At 39.4% G+C, this 24,176-nt stretch overlaps 2 protein-coding genes across 12 annotated transcripts in view; one reads left to right on the forward strand and one right to left on the reverse strand.

Annotated features, from left to right (window-relative positions):
* Nucleotides 1-498: 498 nt before the first annotated feature.
* Nucleotides 499-22,565, reverse strand: LOC112209484 (atherin-like). Of its 11 annotated transcripts, none has more exons than XR_010158125.1 (4): nucleotides 17,411-17,500; nucleotides 16,713-16,748; nucleotides 7,990-8,057; nucleotides 499-3,387 (listed from the first exon to the last, which is right to left on the reverse strand). XR_010158125.1 is itself a non-coding variant. In XM_024357342.3 (4 exons), exons 1-3 carry the CDS (start codon nucleotides 18,201-18,203, stop codon nucleotides 8,030-8,032), a joined length of 408 nt encoding a protein of 135 aa, XP_024213110.2. In that variant the 5' UTR covers nucleotides 18,204-22,565; the 3' UTR covers nucleotides 499-3,387; nucleotides 7,990-8,029. The 11 variants fall into 11 exon arrangements, 3 of the variants coding, with proteins under 3 accessions (XP_024213110.2, XP_063669393.1, XP_024213111.2); XR_010158124.1 differs by having other exon boundaries at nucleotides 17,399-17,487; XR_010158122.1 differs by lacking the exon at nucleotides 17,411-17,500 and adding an exon at nucleotides 16,875-17,101.
* Nucleotides 17,461-24,176, forward strand: part of LIN28B (lin-28 homolog B) — a 142,327-nt gene continuing 135,611 nt past the window's right edge. Inside the window, exon 1 of the mRNA XM_009451721.3 lies at nucleotides 17,461-17,547. The gene's annotated coding sequence lies outside the window, so the exon portion shown is untranslated. The remainder of the gene's footprint in view (nucleotides 17,548-24,176) is intronic.

Consider the following 24,176-nt stretch of genomic DNA (forward strand, 5'->3'; position numbering starts at 1 on the left):
TTAATTTAGGTTTAAATTTTGTAGAAATATTTACCTTTTCATATAATATATATGAATATATGTATTAATTATAAACATATACAAATACATATGCATTAATACTAATACCCAATTTAAAACTGTCTTCTAGAAACATGGCTGGAGGCTGCTTGTCCCTGTTACTACTCTCTAGGCTTGACAGGTTTGAAGCAGTGATTTCAGGTAAGTGGGTCATCCCAAGGTCTACACTTAGTGAGAAGTATTAGGAAGCTTGATTAGTTGTTGATCTAAGCCCTAGTTTTCAATCTAGCTTTTTGGTTTTAATCTCCATCTGTCTGGATTCTCTGTATATAGGATATTAATTTGTTCAGAACTGGGAAAGGGGAGAATTATTTAACACCTCACCAAATATCACGAGAAGCTAGTGACAAACCCAAGGCTAGCTAGTAAGGGAAGAAGAAAAATTGGTGTAGAATAAGAAAGTAGTAAAAAGAGAGACTGAAATAAGGACAAAAAAAATAGAAAAGAAAGATATAAATATTTTTTAATAATTACAAGTGATAAAAATAGCAATACATTGAGGAAGAGACTGGATAGACACTAATGTCTAGAATGTTGATCTCTTTCTTCCTTATGCTGCTTTTATTTGCAGATAAAAATAATTGACCTTTTATAACATAGAAATGTAATTATAGATACAGATCATTAAGAAACTGTCATGAACAGAGGTGGATTAACTAATGACTTTAACATCCACCCACCAAAAGTGAAAACTTTCATGGATTTTATAACTTTTTTTTTTTTTTTTTCGTTTTGAGACAGAGTCTCGATCTGTCGCCCAGGCTGGGATGCAGTGGTGCAATCTTGGTTCACTGCAACCACCACCTCTAGGTTCAAATGATTCTCGTGCCTCAGCCTCCCGAGTAGTTGCAGCACCACACCTGGCTAATTTTTTGTATTTTTAGTAGAGACAGGTTTCACCATGTTGGCCAGGCTTGTCTGGAACTCCTGGCCTCAACCGATCTGCCTGCCTCGGCCTTCCAATGTGCTGAGATTACAGGCGTGAGCTACTGTGCCAGCTGTATTTTGTAAATTTTGTATAATTTTTTTTTTTTTTAGACGGAGTCTCGCTCTGTCGCCAGGCTGGAGTGCAGTGGCCTGTGGCCTGATCTCAGCTCACTCAACCTCCGTCTCCTGGGTTCAAGCGATTCTCCTGCCTCAGCCTCCTGCGTAGCTGTGGCTACAGGCATGCGCCATAATGCCTGGCTAATTTTTGTATTTTTAGTAGAGATGGAGTTTTACCATGTTGGCCAGGATGGTCTCAATCTCTTGACCTTGTGATCTGCCCACCTTGGCCTCCCAAAGTGCTGGGATTACAGGCATGAGCCACTGTGTCCGGCCGCTTTTGTATAATTTATTGGTTTTCTTAAAAGTGCCCCAGAAATTATGAGTCAGGGAAATCTGATTTGAGGATGAGAAATGTAAACTTCTGTTAAGTTCCCTAGGTTATCTGGTGTGAGTGATCTGTGGAATACACTTTGAGAAACATACAGTGAGTAGTCTTAGGCTCCTCCTTTGTAAATGGAAATGACTATGCTCAATTTATAGGTTTATTATGAGATATAAATGAGATCATGTACATAGATGCTAAGAATAGAATCTGCCACCTGGTAAGGATTCAGCATATGTTAATTCTTCACCCTACACCTCTTCCTATTTTAGGAGATATTTTTTACTATCCAAGAAAGAAAACTGCTGAATTACTTTTTATTTATTAATTTATTTTTAGAGCGAAAGTCTGGTTCTGTTGCCCAGGCTGGAGTGCAGTGGTGGGATCATGGCTCACTGCAGCCTTGAACTCCTGGGCTCAAGCTATCTATCCTCTGCTTCAGTTACCCTACCCCCCAAGCAGCTGGGACTACAATACAGTCTGATATGCAGCTAGATTTACTTATGAAAAGCTTTGCCAACTGCTTAAAATTCATTTGCCACTTGCCCCAGGTCCAGGATACTGTGTCCTAATAAATGGAAATCACGATTATTATCATATTTTAATTCTGTCCCATAATTTGAGCTAACGCATTCATGCCTTATTTATCATGTATCTAAAATACCAAATACCTTTTGTACTTCAACACCAACCTCCCATGACTTAATCTTTAGGTCTGAAAACACAGCAATTTCAGTTAAGTACTAAGGGGGGACTAATGGAAGAAATGACCCTGGGCAGATAAACACTTAGGAATTCTTCACTAATTAACTGTATAATGATTTTTAAAAATCAAGAGTTTAATGTAATTTATGTTAATGCTAAAAATAAAGAAAAGCTGTGTGTGAATCTGCAATGTTTTGAGGCATCTTCCTTTTTCCTGGACATTTCAAAATATGGTACAATGAAATAAATTCAATGCTTTTCTTGAGAGATATATTCTTATGGGCAATCCTTGAAACTTCCATGAATTTTTGTTGGGGGAAAATCTGTATCTAAAACTTGAAAATGGGCTCTAAAAGCACAGACATCTTCATGCCCAACATCAGCTACAAACCTGAGGGGGGTTTCTATAGTTTAAAAAAATTTTTTTTGGTTGGGTGCAGTGGCTCACGCCTGTAATCCCAACACTTTGGGAGGCCGAGGCAGGAGGATCACCTGAGGTCAGGAGTTCAAAACCAGCCTGGCCAACATGGTGAAACCCCGGCTCTACAAAAAATACAAAAATTAGCCAGGCATGGTGGTGGACACCTATAATCCCAGCTACTCAGAAGGCTGAGGAAGGAGAATCGCTTGAACCTGGCAGGTGGAGGTTGCAGTGAGCTGAGATCCCGCCATTGCACTCCAGCCTGGGTGACAGAGCGAGACTCCATTTCAAAACCCAAACAAAACAAAACAAAAATTTTTTAATGTTTTGAAATATGTTATCTCATATGTTGTGTTTATGACAAAAGTTAAAAGCAGACGACTCCAAGTGATTCTTTCCAGACTAAATAATGATTATACAACAGAACCATCAACCATATGCCTCTGTACCTCTTAAAATTTAAAACCTCTAACATTTATTATTTCACATATATCTTTCAGTTGATCAGGTGATTCTTCTGGTCTGGACTGGCTCACCTTATAGCTGGATGCTCTTGGACGGCTTTATTCGCTTTTGTGGCAGTTGGCAAGCTGATTGGTCTAGGGGAATCTCAGCTGGGATGCTTCATCTTTGCTGCACATGTTCTCTCAACCTCTAGCACTTCGAACTTCTTCACGTGGTAGTCTCAGGTTCCACAGAGCAGCCAGCAAGCAAGCCCCAGTGCCCATGTACTTCTCAAGCCTGTACTTATATCTCATTTGCTAATGTCTTATTGTCCAAAACAAGCCATAAACAAACTCAGAGTTGGTGTGGGAGGGGGTTACCCAAGAGCCTGGAAACAAGCAGAGGAATTATTGCAACCAATTTTGCATAGAATCTACCCTAGACTTGGGAGATAAATTTACCTTCATTATACTTGTATCTAGGATTGGCTCTAGTTATCAGGTTTGTCATTTTCTTGTACACTATTTCTTCAACTTTCAACTTGTATTAAAGTTGTAAGATTACTGAAGCTAGTCTTCTCTTAGAGGTAAATATTTTAATTTTTTTATATTCCTGTTAATTTCAGGAACAGAGCACCTTACTTGAATCTAAGAGCTATTAAGATACACTGCACATATTTCAGGTAGAAATCATTAATGAACACATTGGCATTATCAATTACCATATTCAACACTGTAGCAGTCACCAATAAATGAGGTTGTGCTGCAGTAATAATATATAATAATAAATATATCAGTAGCATGAACAACAAATTTTAAATCTCATTCTTTTTTTTTTTGAGATGGAGTCTCGCTCTATCACCCAGACTGGAGTGCAGTGGCGTGACCTTGGCTCACTGCAACCTCTGCCTCCCAGGTTCAAGCAATTCTCCTGACTGAGCCTCCTGAGTAGCTGGGACTACAGGTGCATACCACCACACCTGGCTAATTTTTGAATTTTTTTAGTAGAGCCAGGGTTTCACCATGTTGACCAGGGTGGTCTTGAACTCCTGACCTCAGGTGATCTGCCTGCCTTGGCCTCCCAAAGTGCTGGGATTACAGGAGTGAGCCACTGCGCCTGGCCAAATCTTGTTCTTATTACATGTCAATGTTATGTTGACCGGGGACTCTAACTGTGTAGTCTTCCAGACTCAGGCTGATGGAGGCCACCATCTGGAAAGTTGCTGGTCACCGCATCAGGGAAGATGCTTTGGGTTCTTACACCGGCAATGATATGTTCTGGCCCACAAGAAGCATGTGCCACTTTCATCTATAACCTATTGGGTAGAACTGCTACATGGCCCTGTCCAACTGCATGTGAGATTTCTGTTTATCAGGAGAGATGTGGATGTGAGTGAGCATCAGAAGTATCTTCTATAGTCCACCATTCTTGTCACCACAAGGCCATGTCTCTTCTTCTCAGATGTAGATTCAATAACCACCTCCCCAAAAAAGATAATCTAAAAATCTCAACTAGCTATGTCATGGAGCTCAAAATTCTGGATTTCTCAGTGATTCACAGTGATCCTCTCATCAGGCCCAAATGTGAATCCCCTTGATTCCACTACATAATGGCCCAAAGGGATGAAATATCTGCTTCCCACTTCCTGAACCACATGCAATATATAATTGCAGAACTGGGACTGTAATTAACTCTCCCATTCTGAAAGGGAGAAAAATGGGAGACACACAGTAGTCAATGGTCTAAAGCAATTCTGGAATCCTGCTAGATAGATGCTGTGAGGCCCTCCTGACCAAGGTGTGGAAAATCTTCCTTGATTAGGTCATGACTTTGCTCTCTAAGAAGAGCTCCTTTGTTTGTTGTTCTCCACAGCCTTTGCTCCCCCGCATTCCCAACTCAACCTCCCCAGAAGATTCTTCCTTTTCTATTACCTCTTTAGTGACGCCTGAAGTGGTTGTTGGAAAATATGCCTTCCTTGGAAGCTGCACATGTTTCTCAACCCTTTTCCTGCCCAAAGACTCTTACAAGCCTAAGAGTAGTTCTAAATCTAGAGCAGATTCATACAATTTTAGATCAACTTAGTAATTTCTCTGGCAGTATTAACTCTCCCAAAATATAGGGTTTTTTTTTTCCTATATGATAAACTAGTTACTGGCTCCATGTGCCATTAATAACATCCATAGTTTATTTTTGTTTTGATTAGTTCCCCTCCCCATAAATCTCCCCTGGCTCCTAGCTCTGTCTTAGCTCTGCTTGGCCACCTCTCCAAATCCCTTAGTCTCCCCCTACTCCTAAAACAGACAGGTGCTGACATACATATAGACTCCTAACCAATCAGTTATCACAGCCCTACACGAAGAATTCTTAGACATTGACTCCAGAGTACTGATAGAAGTAGATGAGGAAAAGCATGGACATAAGAGAAAGAAATTGAGCCTAGGAGAGACAGATAAATGAAATGTCAGATAAGAGGGAATATCCTGTAACTGCAAAGCAGCATGACAGGTTTCTTAGGATGGAAAGGCAGCTCTGAAAGCTAGTCCAAAAAAGGAGTGTCAGAGATGTTCAAAGCAGATAGTGCTGGAATAAATGTATTAAGAAGTAGACCACATTCATTCTGATGAACAAATTCAAGTATATTTGTGAAAAAGCCATCTGATTATCAGTAGCACTTTATATTAAAATGCTAAAATCTTAAGATGACTGGCCAGGTGTGGTGGCTCACGCTTATAATCCCAGCACTTTGGGAGGCCAAGGTGGGTGGATCACCTGAGGTCGGGTGTTCGAGACCAGCCTGACAAACATAGAGAAACTCCGTCTCTACTAAAAATACAAAAATTAGCCGGGCGTGGTGGCGCATGCCTGTAATCCCAGCTACTCAGGAGGCTGAGGCAGGAGAATCCCTTGAACCCAGGAGGTGGAGGTTGCAGTGAGCTGAGATGGCACCATTGTACTTCAGCCTGGGCCACAAGAGCGAAACTCCACCTCCAAAAACAAAAGAAAAAAAAAAAGATGACTGGTAAAGGGAACACAGGAACACTAGCACAGTGCTGACTGCAAGCCACAATGATGATGCAGAACTTAAGGTTGACTCTTGGATTTCGAATCTGTCTGAGCACTATGTGCATTGCGTGTCTTCACCCTGAAGTAAAAACAGCAACCAATGTGTATTGAGAGCTTACTATTAATATATGCCAAGCATCTGCCCATTTTATACATGTGAACGTTGAGATTTGAAGAGGTAAAATGATTTGCTAAAGGTCACTGGACATATTAAATAACCAAGCCAAGACTCAAATCTAACTCTGTCTGTGAAACCAGGGATCTTTATTCTATATTCTGCAGCATTTCAAAGTCTCTAAGGCTTTTTGACATAACCAGGCAATAATGTGGTGAAGAGCCAACATATCCAATTCAGTGCAAGTAACAACTGGTTAACGCACTGTTATGACCAGTCCAAGTGAGATTAAAAAAAAAAAATCTATTATGTTATTGAGATGAGATGACAACTTGAGAAAGTGAAGAAACTTGGTAGCTTTTAAATACAGATACCAGCCACCTGATTTCTAAATTTTAGGTTTAGCATAGGAACATTTATATTAAAATGCAGAGTAGCCAAATAGAGCCCTTGGGTCAGTTTCCAGAATAAACATTAGAATAGTGTGAAGGGCTGCTACAAAGTGTCTTTAAAGAGACCTACTGGTAGTAGGTGTGGTGGCTCAGGCCTGTAGACCCTGCTACTTGGGAGATGAAGGCAGGAGGATTGCTTGAGGCCAGGAGTTCCGTATCAGCCCACCTCTAGAATAACTTTCATTGATTGTTGTGTCGCTGCTTTAAAGAAAGTTCTGAATATTTTTTCATTGCCATTGTCCTTTCCAGATTGCTCTACCCCTGATTTCTACAGCAATCAGTCAATCTCAAGTAGGAAGGCCAGGAAGGCCAAGCCATTCATAATCACACTCACAATTATCTCTGCCTCTTTTTTTAGAAGTGCAGTTTACCATTGATGTGAGCACTGGCACTCCTAGAGGAGAGTTGTTACCTGATCCTCACACATCCTGTAAGTCAGTGGTTCTTAACCTCCTGTGGGTTATGGATCTCTTTGAGAGTGTGATGAAGGTTGTGAGCTCTCATCCCACTAAAAGCATATATTCAAACACACATACAACATTTGGAATAAGGAGCCCCTTGAAGACCATTTCTAAGCTTGGTATCTTTGGATTGAGTTAAAAACTTTTGTGCATGTCATCTTCCCTTCATGGAATCTTAAAAGAGGAAGATTAGACAGAAGATATATTCAGAGACAGAAGGAAACCAAAATATGCTACCCCAAAATATACTTCCATGGCATATTTTAAGATGGCTATTCAGAGGGGCTACAGACCACAGAAATAGCTCCCTAAAAGCTGTCATTCTGTGGGGAAATCTACATTAGTGAAATAAATAGCAGCTACAGAGTCTTTCTCAGGGGTCCCCTTATCCAGACCCAGGAAAGATTGATTCCAGGAAAAGGGACCAAATGTCCTAACACTTTTAAATGCCTAACAGAAAAATTTTTACCACAGACTACCATTTTTTTCTTTCTAAAGGCTGCTACCTTTGAGGCTTCATCTGCATAACAAGACAGCCTTTGCTCACCATGCCTTTCCTCCCCTCTCCCTCCCATAAAGCTGTTGCCACACTCCAAGCCTCTATTCCTTTCTGTATGCTATAGAGACTTTAATCATCTGGCTCTTCTGTGAGTCTCATATTTCGTGTGGTTCCTGTGCCTATGCACGTAATAAATTTTGATTGGTTTTTCTCCTATTAATCTGTCTTTTGTCAATTCATTTCAGCAAACTTAGACCTGGATCTTCAGAGGGAAAGTCTCAACTTCCCTACCAGACCAAAAGCCAGCATTTGGTGCACTCTTAAATTTGTAATTCCTGTTTGGGAATCAAGCCTCAAGAATTTCAGCATTGAGTAGAAGCAATAAATCAAGAAGTACAACCTGAGATCACGGTCATCCTTTGCTTCTCTTCTGCCTCTTATCAGCTGCATAATTTGGAAAAGCCTCCCCTGTAGAAAAGTTTAGCAATTGTACTAAGATGTTTGTTGTGATCATTAAATAAAAGAACACACGTGAAGCACTTGTATCAGACTTCAGATAGGAATTATATAACTGTTAGATATTATTAGTGACATTATTTAATTATTTTTGAGAAGGAGTCTTGCTCTTTTGCCAGGCTGGAGTGCGGTGGCATGATCTCGGCTCACTGCAACCTCCGCCTCCCAGGTTCAAGCGATTCTCCTGCCTCAGCTTCCTGAGTAGATAGGACTACAGGCATGTGCCACCACACCCAGCTAATTTTTGTATTTTTAGTAGAGACAGGGTTTCACTATGTTGGCCAGGATGGTCTCGCTCTCTTGACCTCGTGATCTGCCTACCTCGGCCTCCCAAAGTGCTGGGATTACAGGCGTGAGCTACCATGCCTGGCCCAACATTATTATTTTAATTCTATTTCTATTGAATTATTCTTTATGGCAGCAGAATGTTTGTATCAATATACCATAATTTTACCCTGTACTCTTTCTGTTCTCATTATGCTCATAAGCAATAGCAAAGGAGGATTAGGGCTGCTCACTGTCCCTGGCATCCAGCCTGTGTCTGTTGCCATACTGATAGGATGCTCAAAGCCAGAAGCCTCCAAGAAGTAGGATGAGTGCAGAAGACAATCCAATGAGGAAAGGGAAACATATAATTACAATTTTATTTTTAAAATCTCATTCTATTAATTGCATGTCAATGACTGATGATGGAATAAATTTTTTTTTTTTTTTTTTTTTTTTTTTTTTTTTTTTTTTTTTTTAGAGAAAGGGTTTTGCTCTGTTGCTGAGGCTGGAGGGCAGTGGCACATGCCTAGCTCACTGCAGCCTTAAACTCCTGGGCTCAAGCAATCCTCCTGCCTCAGCCTCCCAAGTAGCTAGGGATGTATGTGCACACCACCTCACCCAGCTAATTAAAAATTTTTTTTTGTAAACATGGGGTCTCACTATGTTGCCCAGGCTGATCTTAAACTCCTCCTGGCCTCAATTGATCTTCCTGCCTTGGCCTCCTGGAGTGCTGAGATTACACGTGTGAGCAACTGCACCTGGCGAGGATGAAATGTTTTTAAAATAGAAAAAGGCCATGAGAGCACTAATTTAAATAAATCATTTAATAAGTGTTAGAATTATTTAATTATGAAATTAATGAAAAGTTTGAATAACAGTATACTTTTTTAAACTTCAAAATTCTAGCCAAATATAGGAATAAAGGAAAAGATATTATAAGCAAAGTTAAGATTAAAATCTGAGGATTTAAGAGATCTGTGGAATGGAGGAAGAATATGTAAATATATACATATTTTTTTTAGACGGAGTTACCCCCTGGTTGCCCAGGCTGGAGTGCAATGGCGTGATCTCGGCTCACTGCAAACTCTGCCTCCTGGGTTCAAGCAATTCTCCTGCCTCAGCCTCCCGAGTAGCTGGGATTACAGGCACCAGCCACCACGTTTGGCTAATTTTATTTGTATTTATTTATTTATTTTTAGTAGAGACAGGGTTTCATCATGTTGGCCAGGCTGGTCTTGAACCCCTGACCCCAGGTGATCCACCCGCCTCCGCCTCCCAAAGTGTTGGGATTACAGGCGTGAGCCACTGCACCCGGCTGTAAGAATATGTAAATTTTTTATAGGTATAAATGAAAAAATGGTTGTTGAGGTGTTCCCCTACTTGTGAATTGAAAATCTGAAAGAAAAATATGTCAGACTGAAGAAACCCCTAGAGCACAGAGAATACTGCATATGAGCATCAGGTGATCTGAATTTGACCACTAGTTCTTTTGCTTAAAAGCCCATGTATCTCACTTAAGATACCAGTTTTCACATCTATAAAATGGGGCTAATAAATCATTTTATGCCTTGAAGGCTTGAGATAATTTGATGAAAGCAGTGCAAATATTTAATCTATTCTACAACTATTTATTGTTGCCAGAGAAAATAAGGAAAACACCTGCCCTCATGGGGCAAATTATTATTATATTGTAATATACAAAAATGATACTAATGTACCTACATTAAGTCTTGGATCTTAATTTTCCAGAGGTGGGGATAAACATCCTATTAATTTGCACTTTTTCTGTTCTGATTACGCCTTAAGCAATAGCAGAGCAGGATTAGGGCTGCTCACTGTCCCTGACCTCCAGCCTATGTTTGTGGCCACAGTGATAGGATGCCCAAAGCCTCCAAATGGGATAAGCATAGAAGATAATCCAATGAAGAATGGGAAACACATAATTACAAATTTAAAAATCTCATTCTTTTAAATTTCTACTTGTACATGTTTTACATTACATAATGTACTATAGTACACAAGTATACGATCTATAAATAAATATACATAATTGAAGGTGATGGGGTTCACAGCATTCTACCCTAAAGTATGGTGCATTGGTGCAACTGAATATTTTAAGCTGAAGGAATCTGAGAAATGCAGATGTTAGAACTCTCTGACCTTGCCCTGCTTCCCTGAGGCAGGTCATAAGACCCTCATATGAGACGTGCCCTTCCTATACACGGAGGAAGGGGGCATCTTTATCTCTGAAGATGGAGGGACCCTGAGGGGAATCCAAACAAACAGAACACACTAAATTTCTCCCGGTTTACCACTGTTAGCTCAGATCTTTTTGTCCTATCACATTTTTCCAAGACTCTCCACTCTTCAACAAACCTACTATAAAAATGCTTAGGTGGAATTATTTCTCCAGTTCTTCGTTATCTTTTAAAGGCTCCTGCATCATTTGTTAGTCTAATTTACAGGGCCCTGGCTAATGAACCTAAGAATGATAGAAGGATAAGATATTTTATCTCCTCTACAGAGGTGTGTGCATAACACTTTTTTTTAAAAAAACTGATAGTGGTGTAAGATAAAAACCTTTACACCATGGCTCTAATAATTTAAAATACAGCTTTAAAACTTTTAAATAAAAATTAAAAAATGAACAACAATGATTCTTTCAGAAGTTGGAGGTGGATAAAGAAGTTTGATTTTAAAAAGCTCGGGTCTGTAGATTCATGTATGACTGAACTGTAATAATAACTAGTCTTTCTGCCAAGCATTCTTTTTTTCCTGGTCCACATACTTGGCAAGACCATCTATTCAAAGGAGGCTTTACTGGCTATTTCTAGCACCTACCTTAAAGCTCTGAATTACACAGATTCTCCCCAGAGCCTAGAATATTTAGTCATTAACAATTTTAAAATAACACTTTAAGGATGCCTCCTATGAAATTTCATAAATTTTGATGATTGACAGAACATTTAAAATGTGAAAATGTGCAAACATAGATAAAACTAGAGAGACTAGTACAATGCCACATATCCATTACCCAGATAACAGTTATCAAGATTTTGCCACATTTGCTTCATCTATTTTTTTTGAGGTTATCTTTTTTAGCATTTGAGTTTTCAAAATATAGGTTTCTAAAGGCATTTTTCATAGAAGTAGCATCAATAGTGTTTTATAACCTTATTTTTCTGACTAAATTTTTAAAAGTAAGTTGTACATTCACATGGCTGAAAAATCAAAACTATATAACAAATATACATTAAATCCTGCTCCCACACCTATTTCCATCCATTCTGATCTCCCTATCTGCCCGCAATCGTTTAGTTTCTTATATATCCTTCTGAGTGTTTCCGTATATAAATATATTATATAATTATAAGTATATAAATAAGTATAACATATATTCTCATTATCCCCTTCCTTTCTCACACAAAAGGCAGCATATGTGATGTTTGGTATGCAGCTTCCTGTACTTAACAATGTATTGTGGAGCTCTTCCCATATAAATACACAGAAGGATTTTACATCTCAGTGTACTATTGTTTATTTATTCAGTCCTTGTAGGTGGACACGTAGGCTATTTCCATTCTTTTGCTATTATAAAAATCAATCCAGGTATACACATCATTTGCTGTATAAGATGCACTTATATCTCTGGGATAATTTCCCAGGAAAGGGATTGCTAAGTCATAGAGTATATTTTAAATTTTGAGAGATTTCACCAAATTTTCCTCTCTAAATGTTGTGCCCCCTTGGTACTCCCACCAGGAATGTATCAAAGTATGGGTTTATCTATAGCCTCACCAAAAAATTATTTTAAAACTTTAAAGCTGTATTTTAACACAGTGTGTTGTCAAACATTAGGATTTTTGCCAGTTTAATAGACAAACATAAGTTTGTCACAATTTTTATGAATTATTATTATTTTTTTGAGATGGAGTCTTGCTCTGTCGCCCAGGCTGGAATGCAGTGGCGCAATCTCGGCTCATTGCAATCTCCGCCTCCCGGGTTCAAGCGATTTTCCCGCCTCAGCCCCCGGAGTAGCTGGGACTACAGGCGCCCGCCACCACGCCCGGCTAATTTTTGTATTTTCAGTAGAGACGCGGTGTCACCATGTTGGCCAGCTGGTATTGAACTCCTGATATCAGGTGATCCACCCACCTCGGTCTCCCAAAGTGCTGGGATTACAGGAGTGACCCACCGCGCCCAGCCAACAGTTTTTATGAATGTTAAACTTCCTGTTCATTTCTCATTTTCCTCTTCTGTACATAAGGGAGTGCTCGATAGATACAATATAATTTGGGTGACAGTGCTTGCTTTATTAACTTTTGATGTTGGAAATAATTTGTATTTGTGATAGGTATGTAGCAGTCTAAAACAAACTTTTGTGACTGATTTCTTTTACTATGATAAATGCAAAAAATCTGTGCCATGTGCAGCAAGTCAGTTCTCTGCAGAATGATATTAATTTTTCAGTGAAGAAGCAAAATCATTTCTAACAATGATTCTTGTTATGGGTTGAACTGCATCCCTCCAAAAAAGATGTTGAAGTCCCACCCCCCAGTCTCTGTAAATGTGTACTTAAAAATAGGGTCCTTGTAGTTAATCAAGTTAAGATGAGATCATTAGGGTGGGTCCTAATCTGACTGGTGTCCTGAAAAGGAAAAATTGGGGCATGGGAACAGATAAGTAGAAAGGGAAGACAATGTGATGACACAAGCAGCAGCCATTTACAAGCTAAGGAATGCCCGAGTCTACCAGAAGCCAGGAGAGAGGCATGGCACAGATTCTCATCACAGTCCAGAATCGATCCGGAAGCCTTCAGATCTGTAAGACGTTACATTTTTGTTGTTTCAGCCACCCTAGAAAGCAAATACAATGCTATTCACCCTGTTGCCCACGCTGGTCTGGAACTTCTGTACTCAAGCGATCTGCCCATCTCGGTCTCCTAATGTGCCGGGATTACAGGCATGAGCCACTGCACCCGGCCAGCTAGTTTTAATCTTTTTCTTTCTTTCTTCCATTTTAGGACAGGATCGCACTGTTGCCCAGGGTGGAGTGCAGTGGCGCAATCTTGGCTCACTGCAACCTCCGCCCCCCTGCTGGAGAGATCCTCCCACCTCAGCCTCCCCAATAGCTGGGACCACTGGCGCGCAGACCACGCCCAGCGAATTTTTTGTAGAGAGCCAGGTCGCCATTTTCCACAGGCTGGTCTTGAACTCCTGGGCTCAAGCGATTCGCCACGTCAACCTCTGAAGAAGGTGCTGGGATTACAAGCATGAGCCACCGCCGCCAGGTCAGTTTATTTCTAAACTATATTTTTCTTTCTTTCTTTCTGAGATAGGATCTCACTCTGTCGCCCAGGCTGGAGTTCAGTGGTGCGATCTTAGCTTACTGGAACCTCTGGGTACTGGTCGGGCGGGCGACCTCAGCCTCCCCAAAAGCCGCAACCGCGGGCGCGCGCCACCACGCCCAGCTAGTATTTTGTAGAGAAGCGGTGACCATTTTGCCCAGGCTGGGGTGCAGGGCCGCAGTCTCGGCTCGCTGTAACCTCCGCCTCCCGGCTGTCTGCTGAGTACCAGCAGCTGGGACTACAGGCGCCCGCCACCAAGCCTGCCTGATTTTTTGTAGAGACGGTTTCACCATGCTGGTCAGTCTGGTCTCCAACTCCTGGGCTCAAGTGATCTGCCCGCCTCGGCCTCCCAAAGTGCTGGGATTACAGGCGTGAACCACCGCACCCGGCCAACTCTATTTTTCAAATTGTTTTAATGTAGTATAATAAATATATAAGCCTAGTTTTTCAACATTGTAACACTCAATACTTGTAATTCGTAAGTAAAATGACGTGATGCCTGGGGTTTGCTTTCATATACTCCACTCACAAAAAAATAGAGGGCAAGAGAAATATGAAACACTGTATTTTATGTTTTCTAAAGGTCTTGGTAAGTATTTCCTTGAAAATATAATCAGGGTGCATTCAGATGCATTCATTAAAAAACATTTCTTACACACTACCATATTCTAGGAACCGTTGTAGGCATTGGAGATATTAAGAGTAAGAGCCTGTTCTCTTTGGGAATAATTATTAGATATATTCTAAAAGTAAAGCAGGCCAAGCACGGTGGTTCATGCCTGTAATCCCAGTGCTTTGGGAGGCCAAGACTGCAAGGATATCTTGCCACCATAAGTTTGAGAATAGCCTGGGCAACAGAGCAAGAACCTGTCTCTACAAAAAAAAAAAGAAAAAAAAAATTAGGCAGAAAAAAACCAAAAAAACAAAAAAATTAGGCGCTTGTAGTCCCGGCCACTCAGGAGGTTGAAGATGGATTCTCACTTGTGCCCAGGAGGTCGAAGCTGCAGTAGCTAGGAAGGTACTATTGTACACCAGCCTTGGCAACAGAGTGAGACCGAGTCTCTAAAAAAGGGGAGGTTGGAAATAAAGTAAAATAAATTATGACCATGGTCCCAGGTAGAGGGATTCACTTTTATAAAGAAATTGCCAAGGTTCACTTTTGGAAGGAAATTGCCAAGGTCAGGCATGGTGGATCACGCCTGTAATCCCAGCACTTTGAAGGGCCAGGTGGGCAGACTGCTTGAGGCCAGGAGTTTGAGACCAGCGTGGGTAACATGGTGAAACCCCATCTTTACTAAAAATACAAAAATTAGCTGCGTGTGGTAGCGCAGGCCTGTAATCCCAGCTACTTAGGAGACTGAGGCACGAGAATCCCGTGAACCCAGAAGGTGGAGGCTGCAGTGAGCCAAGATTGCACTACTGCACTCAAGCCTGGGGGACATAGTGAGACCCTGTCTCAAGAAAAAAAAAAAACCTGAAAAGAAAAAGAAATTGCCAAGAGCCATACGTAAACGATAAATTCCTTTGTTCATATGGCTTTTCATTCATTTCTAATCATGCTAACATACTCCTTAATGCTTAGCCTATCAATGTTCATCAATCGCCCCTTTCGGGTACCTTATATGAAATAATACATTAAATATTATAATGTCCCATTTTTTATTTGTGTCACAGGAGCATGATGGCATGATGATAACTAGTTTGAAATCAAAAAAAAGGATGAACTCTTGAGTGCTGGGATACTAACCCTGGGTTGTGTTTTAATTTTTTATTTTCTGTTTACAATTCTTCTCAGGACTTTAAATAGGTATTGCATAAATATACATCACACTTAAATGCTGAAAGGCTTACAAAATACCTAGAAACATAGCTATTAAAAAAAACAGTTCATTCTGTAAGTGCATTTGTAAGCTCTACTCATAAATAAAAAATTATTATAATGCTTTAAAGTCAAAGCATATCACATTTCAGATGGTGATATAATTGCTGTTTTTCATTTCTAGTAATCAATGTCCACATCTTTTTCCTCTAAATTATATTTGAAATCATAGTGTAAATTGATACAATGATTATAACTAAGAATTGTATCTGAAAGAATCCTCTGTACTACTTCGCAAAGTAATGTAGGAAATACTTTACATACTTGCCAGTGAAAAGGCATCTTTAAAGTAAGTGGTATTCACTCCACTAGCTCAATGGAAAGTTGAGCAGCCATCCAGGGAATTTGCTGAAGGTGGTAGCCAATGTGGAAAATTCTTAGGAGGGGTCACAACAGGATTTTGCTTCTGATCAGTTTGTCTGCATTGATCTCACTCCCAGGCCAGAGATGCTTTTTTCTAGACTGTGGTTACCCTTGATAGATACATTGGTTTCTTAATCCCAATCCAGAAATTGGAAGGGAGAAATGTATCATCACACAGCAACGGTTTGGAGATTTGCCTTTTAGTCATACAATAGTAGCCAGTGAACTGGCCTTTATTAGTTACTTTCAAATGAAAGTGTTTTCATTTGAAAAGTTTTCCACTTTTAATTTGATTTCCTATATTTTAAATTTTTGAACAAATTTTTAGTTTGCTGAAATATTTAATCCCTTTAGTCAGTTCCACAGAACAGTCCAGATTACAAGGCGATATTCGATTTTTTAGCTGGTCAGATAATGATTGACTAGTACTGTTTAGTTCTGAAAGTCTGATGAGAAACTACCCAAAGTATAAAAAAGAACTATAAAATTATCAGGTAGAAAATTATAGGAGAGAAAGCAGTGATATTTTGGGAACATATACCAAAATACCAAGCTAAATATGTGTGTATATCACAGTATTTTTGGCCCCAGATCTTGTGGCTCTTTGAGTGATGATGATTAAGTTTGTATCATCCAATTTGACGTTGAGTATCTTATTGTTTAGGAAAAGAAACAGCTGACAGTAGGTTCCCCAAACTTCTGGCATTGTCTACCATGCTCACTGGATTCTGAAATACATGACTATAATTACCTTGAATTGTGCTGTTCGGAATGATGTCCAGGGCATCTGTAGTAAAAGAAAAGAAGACCTGGGCTTCAGATATGATTTTGTTACCTTCTTACAGTTTTACCGCACCAAGGTGTCAGGTTGGGGAGCAAGGAGTAGCATCGTCCCGCCTCCCTCCAGTCGCACCCTAGGGACCGCCACGTGAGCTTCCCTCCCAGACTGACGCTGCGCGCGGAGAGCCGGGAGTCACAGGCCCAGGCACTCGCAGCCTCCACCAGAACAAACGGCGGCAGCGGCCGTGCGCGCCCACGGCCTGCGCGGGGACGCGCTTCGGGGGTTCGGGGGCGCCCGCGGTAAAGCTCCACCGCGGCCGCGCGCGCCCGCCCGGCCCTGGAATGAATGGAAGGTTCAATCTCGCGCGCTCGGCGCCGGCAGCCAATGACGCGGCCGGTAGCGGCGGCGGGCAGGTGTGCGCGTGCCGCCGGCTGACGCAGGGCTCCAGTCGAACCGCCTGGTGCCGCCGCCGCGCCCCGCGCTCCCCCACCCAGCTCAGCCCCCTCCTCCCCGCGCCCCGCCACTCGCCGGGCTGCGGCGGCGGAGGGGTGGCGACAGCGGATTCCGCGCCCGGTGGCCGCGCGCCGCCCGGCTGTTCCGCGTCCCCTTGCCGGCTCACAATGTGCTGACCCTCCCGGCCCCGCCGCGCGCCTCACAGGTCTCTCGACCTCCGCACTCCCTCAGGAAGTGACAGACTCCAGGCCCCTTCCTCCGCCCCGTCCTCCGGGACTGAACGCCACACACGTCCTCACACCCTCTCCCCCTCTCACACCCAGGCTAGCGACGCGACCATGAGGCCCCGGAGGTAAGCAGCCGGCCCCGCGGCCGCGCGAGTGCGAGCGTGGCCGGGTGTGCGTGCGGGTGCGGACGCCGCTCGCGGTCCCGAGTCTGGCACGTGAGCAACGTCGAGGGGAGCTCCGTGCTGAGGAGCAGGAAGAAAAGAGGAGGCGCGAGCGCCAGGGAGGGGCGAGGACTGGGCACCGCGGGGAAGTGACAGGTCTCGCAGCAAGTTGCGGTTCGGGAGCCGGCGCGCCGCGTCTTTCCTTCGCCGGCCCTGATTTATTGCCCCGGTGCTGCCGCTAAGACGCGGGCAGTCGATGTACTTCCGGGTTCACACCTTTCTCTCCCCGCTCGGTGCTGCTGGGTCGGCGCCCGGTGTGGGCACTGCGTTGCCAAAGCGGCCGCCCAGGCTCGCCGCTGCGGTTGCTGCCGGGCGGCCAAAGCCGGCTTGGAGCGGGAGGGCGGGGCGGGGCAGGGCGGGGGCGCAGGGCGCGAGGGTGCGGCGCAGGCTGGGGTCCCGGCGGCGGGTCCTCGCGGCCGGTGCCGGCTCGTCTGGGACGCACGGGGCCGCGCCGCCAGAGGGCGTGCGCACCTCCCTTTCGCGCTCCGCAAGCCGAACTGCTTTGTACCGGGCAGGCGTCGGGGATCGTTTTTGCTTCGGTATCGGTGATGTAAATTCATGAATTAAAATTAAGGATTTTGAAAAGAACGGGGAAGAACGCACTTGGATTTAGGTTGTTTTTGAAAGGGAAAAACCAAAGAAGAAATGATACGTTTGCAGGAGCATTAACTGACTACTGACTGGAACATTGGATGCGGGTGCTTTGTGAAGATTTGTACTCCAAAAACTTTTTTTAAAAATTGCACGTTGGTAAATATTGAGTGTTTTCGAGTAAAATCTAACAGTATGTATTTAGTGCCCTTATTGCGGAAATTTCTTAAATGTAAGTAATAGTAAGTCCGCCATTTTGAATTGTTTCATGTAACACAGAATGAAATCTTAGGTGCCTGTGTTTCCTTGAGTTCCCTTCAGTTCTTTGTGGGTTTGTTTTCATCCGTAGGTTTTTAAGGTTGCCAAGTGTCACTGTTCATGGAACTAAATTCTCCACTGTAGATTTTTATACCTATTATTGTTAATGCAAGGGGAAAATAAATTATACTCCTATTGTAGTTTTTTATTTATCGATCACAAATACTGTGGAAGTGAAAATTACACCTGACAACTAGTATTAGAATGAATTTAAAACGTTTTACAACATTGCTGGGAAAATATGACTTAAAGTGATTTTTAATCAAGAAAATCTTAATGTTTCTCTTTTTTTGGTGCTGGTTATTACCATATTTACTTAGATAATGCAAAAGTGCTTTTTTAAAAAGCACATTTTTACGTCCAACAATAAGTACAAAACATCACAGTTTTATGAAAGCTTTCAGGGAAAATTTGAAAGTTAAGGGTGAATTCTTGGAATTATATGCCATTTTGTATGAAAAAATAAATTTGCTATGAAATTTATGCCTTTTTTTCTTCTGCTGTGAATTTGCATAGATTTTATAGAGGAGTCATATGATAAATTAACAGAAGAGAATGTAATAATCAGTATTCCATTTTCAATAATAATTACACCCTTGTCCATCTTAGGGAAGGTTCTTGCTTGCCAAATTATTTATCTTTGCATGTATGAAATACAGCAATCCAGTGTGCCTAATTTCCTACAGAGCTTTAGAAATGAAACTGACACAAGGCCTCTTCTAGCACTTAGTGGGGAAGGAGCTATACTACCAATGAATAAAAAAGTTTTATTTGACTTTTCCATTTTACAAGTAGGATCAGCTAATCTTTGCTTGACAATATAAGGTCATAAAAATTTAAGGAATTGGATCGGGTTGTAATGCATATTGGTTTTTGGTAACTTTATAGGTGCTTCTCAATTAATAGATCTGGAACTAAATGATTCAATAATTATATTCTCATTAATCCTTGTCAGACTGTATGGTGTCTTACTATGTATGTTCTCTACTAGACTTCAGAAACAATAAAAAGTTTGTTGTGAAATTAGTCAAGATTTAAATTTAAAAATCGCTAGGTTGTGAGGCGAGGTATGTCAATCTTATACTTTGTAAGGGAAGCAAATCGAGATTTAAAATAGTAGTGCTCAAAGTTAGTCTTCAGAATAACTTATTTTTAAGTTTATTGCACGTATAAATCCCAAAATACGGTGAATTTAAGTTTGGCTTTTTTTTTTCCGGTTTACTCTGAAGAAAGAGAAGATTAAATAGATCTTACCTGCCTAAAAGTTTGATAATGCTTGGTATCTGATCTGGTAACATGATTAGGGTTTTGTGACACACTGCTGTCATAATTTACAAATCATGATTAAAGGAAGAAAATAAGTTATTAAATAAAACATGTATGAATAACAGTCTTCAGGTGTGAGTGATGTCTCTTTAAAAATAATTGAAGCGCTAGGCACAGCTACCAAATTTGGGGACTGTATTAGCAAGTTCAGGTCAGGAAATGATCTATAAACATTTATCTTAATCCAAAGTTGCATTGATTTAAAAAATGAAACATGGGCATACAGGGATGAATCAATTTAGAAGTAATTAAATTATTGATTATGAAAGTGGCGTTACAAATTTTTGGACAACTAAAGCGTTTTCTTATTAGGTATTTTTTAATAGAATTTAATTTTCTTTTAAAATTCTCACTCAGTTTTTTTTGTTTAAATACTTTTGAACCTGTACCTTATTTCCTTGACTTTTAAAGGGACTGTATTTTCTTTACAAATAACTACTGTTTTTGATGAACCACAAAGTAAAGTATTTCTAGCTTGCCAAGAAGAACAATGGAAATTCTTTACATTCAAATACTTAAGGTTGATTTATATGAATAAGTCTTGGACTATATGAAATACAGAATCTCATTGTTTTGAGAAACTTGCCCACCATGTACTTGTATACATGTACATTATTGTGTTGGATTTCTCTGACACAATGATGCTCGACAAAGTCGCTGGCCACAGTGCTGAATCAAGACAGCCATATTGGTCCCTGCTAAATCTGACTGAAAACTGTACAGTACACAGAAATTGTGTAGGGATTCAAGTAGCATCATGACTATAGGAAATATATGCATATATATTTCATAAATTTTTTTTTTGCTTTTCACCTAGTTGAATTGGAATCATCAGAAATTGTGATAGAGAAATGTTATCCCTGAAGTATATTAATTTACTGTGTAACATTGATTTTGAATAATGTCAGTAAAATCAATAGGATCAATGCTAGAGGTTTTCTCTTTCTTTGAAAGCTGCCACTTGCAGATGATGACAAGATTTTTAAAACCCGTTTAAGCAACTAGTTATTTAACTCAACTGTACAGTTTTAGTTGACACTACTGGTAAGATAGAGTATGAACTTGATATTTGCAATTTTTGATTTAGGTTCATATTCTGGCACTATCAAAACCAACATCAAAATATGTGATATCAAGCTTAAATTAGAAATCATTCATGAAATAAATTCCACTTAAAAACATTAAATAATTTAAAAAATAAGAATATAAATTTTGAAATTATAATGATATTGACCTGTCATTTGGGGGAAATTTTCTATTGTTTGAAACAGGACAAACAGCAGGCTTTTACTGCTTACAATATTACTGTGCTCTACATTATTTGAAATGAGTACTAGTATGAAACCATTGTAGAAATTACCTGAAAAGTAATGTTGTAATACATTTAATATATCAGTAAAAAGTACTATTTTAAGCATAGAACTTTGACATGATTCTTCTAAAAATAGAATGGGTTGATATGCAGGATCATCAAATTAAGGGTCAAAGGTGACAAATCAGGACAAAGGGCATGCAGCTCATTTTCAAGCAATCAGTTTCTAGTTTTTTCTTAGCGGAACAAAAGCTTAATTATATGGAAAAAAAGACTTGATGTTGAATGGCCAGTTCTAATGGTGGAAAAACATGTTTACAATTTTCTAGATATTTTGAAATCAGTATTTATTTTACAGACTTACTTGGAAAGGCAAGAGCCGAAATGCTACTTTTATGTTTTTCAAACATTTTTCTGTGCATCATTTGTTCAGACTTTACAAAAACATTTTAACTAAAATATTCTAGACTGTATAGGTTAAAAAATAGACATTTTGTGGATTTAACATTTTAGAAAAAATCTGTAAATTATGTGTTATCTTTTATATTAGTCTGTTATAATCTCCTCTGTTAGTTAAAATCCTATTATTTTTATTTGCTATTACATTTATTACATCAGTAAGTCACCCAGTGTTGTAAGGATGAGTAACTTGTAAAGTGTCTCTTTATCTTTATTAAAATGTTAATTGAAAATATTTAGAATACACAAAGTTCTCATTTACTTGTTAATCTCTGGTGATGATATAAATTTTGAACCATTAATAATGTTGTATATTAAAACTTAAAATGTATGTCAATAAAATTTTCTTGTTATTATTGTAATTAAAAGAAGTGTTCAGTTTTACCTAGAATCATTTTTGTTTACTGTATCAAAAAGCCACTTTAAAGTTTTGTCTTAAAGTTATGGTGGGCCTTCAAAGTATATGTGGTTACCTTTTTTAAGGCAGGAATTTTGCCATTATTTTGATCTTTTTGATTTGAAACCACTATCGCTTTCTTTTACTTTTCTTCAACGTGATCTAACAATGACTGGGCTGTGAGCTTGATTACATAAAGTTATTATTTCATATGTTGGAAAATACAAACACATTAGCAAAACTAACTGTGCTGTGGCTCAACTGTGTTATAGCTTACATTTAAGCTAAAGAATTGTGTTTGCCAGCTGCTATCTGTGCCATAATATTGCCTTTAAACAATTTTGAAAATATGCCAGTCATCTTAAATTATTACTCATTTGTTTTTATTTTCCAAAATAAATTCTTCTTATTTTACAGTATTTGAAGAGAATGATAGAGGTGTCCATATCTTATATGAAACAAATAAAATTTCTATTTGTAATATGGTTGAGAAAATTAAATTTATCTCTGTGATTCAGCAGTGCCAAAAATACTACCCTCTGATTTAAGGTTGAGTGTTTCATATGATATATTCTAAATTAAATTATATACTTTATAAATATAAGAAATAATGCAACTTTGAGATTTTTTCCTAATATAAAATTTTCTGTTCTCTTGATAATTGTAAAGATATTTCACCGAATGTGAAGCTTGTTTTCAAACTCCAATAGCCTAATATTTTTAAACTGTAGAAAGTCATGTGTAACTATTTCTCTTACTTTTAAGTAAATTATTTTGTTTAGATTTTCTGTTCCTGTGTATGATTGAGGGTACATCAGCAACATTTCCAGCTACATCTATGATTAAAGTAGGATGTTCAGTTAAATTGCAAAATAATTTATCCTGATTTTACTGAGGCAGCATTTGAATTTAGTCTGTTGACTAATTGCAAAAAATAATTACAGTAAGGTTTGTAATAGATATTAAATGTTCGTTTAAAGGACAATGTAAGGAAACACTTTCATAAAGCACCTGCATTCACTTCAGTGTTGAACTTCCATGTTTAATATTTTATTTGATGTGTGTGTGTGTTATATTTTAAGTTATAGTCAATTTAAATCAGTATTGTGCTTTGGGTTTTACTCTGGTGTTAGTGTAATATTAATATGTTTGCTATATGATTTTAAGTAATGTTATTTTAAAACGTTTTCTCTTGCTAGGAAAGAAAAATGTGTGTTGCTTTCCAAAGAATGTAGTTCAGTGATAGTTGACACATACTATAGATTAATTTTTCTTTAAACCATAAAGTGAATATTTATTATAGTAAGTTATAATGTACTTTACACTTATGTTATTTTAGAAAATACTATAACAGAAACAAAAAATTATCTGAAGTATTTTTTAAAATGTTGAAAAATTCTGGAGATGAGAATAAGTAATGAAATAATTTTTCTTATTATGGTGAATACTATTCCTGATTGTTAAATCATTTTTGCAACTTAAAGTAAATTTTGCATTCGTTAGTATTAGAAGTAAAAGTTAGCATGATGTGAATTGAAATAAAATTCTGAGTAATGTGAAATGTAGTAGTAATTTATTTTTATTTATCACTTCATTTATCTGAGCTTAACAGCTTGGCAATTTTTATTTTTATTTTTTGAGACAGAGTCTCACTGTGTCACCCAGGCTGGAGTGGAGTGGCGGGATCTTGGCTCACTGCAACCCTTGTCTCCCGGGTTCAGGCAGTTCTCCTGCTTCAGCCTCCTCAGTAGCTAGGATTACAGGCATGCACGACCACGCCTGGCTAATTCATGTATTTTTAGTAGAGATGGGCTTCACCATGTTGGCCAGGCTGGTCTCGAACTCCGGACCTCAAGTGATCCACCTGCCTTGGCCTCCCAAAGTGCTGGGATTACAGGCATGAGCCACCACACCAGCTGGCAATTTTTGAGTGAATTACAATATATAATTCATAATAGCAGTCATTTTCCTTTACATTTAGTTACAACAGTGGATTTTAACAATGAACAATATATAATGTATTTGTGAAGAATATTGTTATATATTTTAATAGAAAGTGTGAAATCTAAGAATGTTTGTGATGGATACTCTTTATAAGTTAGGCACTCCTATAGCAGTAAATCATATATT

This window comes from Pan troglodytes, chromosome 5 (genome assembly GCF_028858775.2).
Source record: "Pan troglodytes isolate AG18354 chromosome 5, NHGRI_mPanTro3-v2.0_pri, whole genome shotgun sequence".
Taxonomy (NCBI): Eukaryota; Metazoa; Chordata; class Mammalia; order Primates; family Hominidae; genus Pan; species Pan troglodytes.

Coding starts and splice junctions, on each gene's coding strand:
- LOC112209484 (XM_063813323.1), bottom strand. CDS start 18,203: ATGAATTTACATCACCGATACCGAAGCAAAAACGATCCCCGACGCCTG. Junction 16,749..17,859: donor CACCGAGCGGGGAGAGAAAG/GTGTGAACCCGG, acceptor CTTTTACTACAG/ATGCCCTGGACATCATTCCG. Junction 3,388..16,712: donor TCCGAACAGCACAATTCAAG/GTAATTATAGTC, acceptor GCTTGTTTCCAG/GCTCTTGGGTAACCCCCTCC.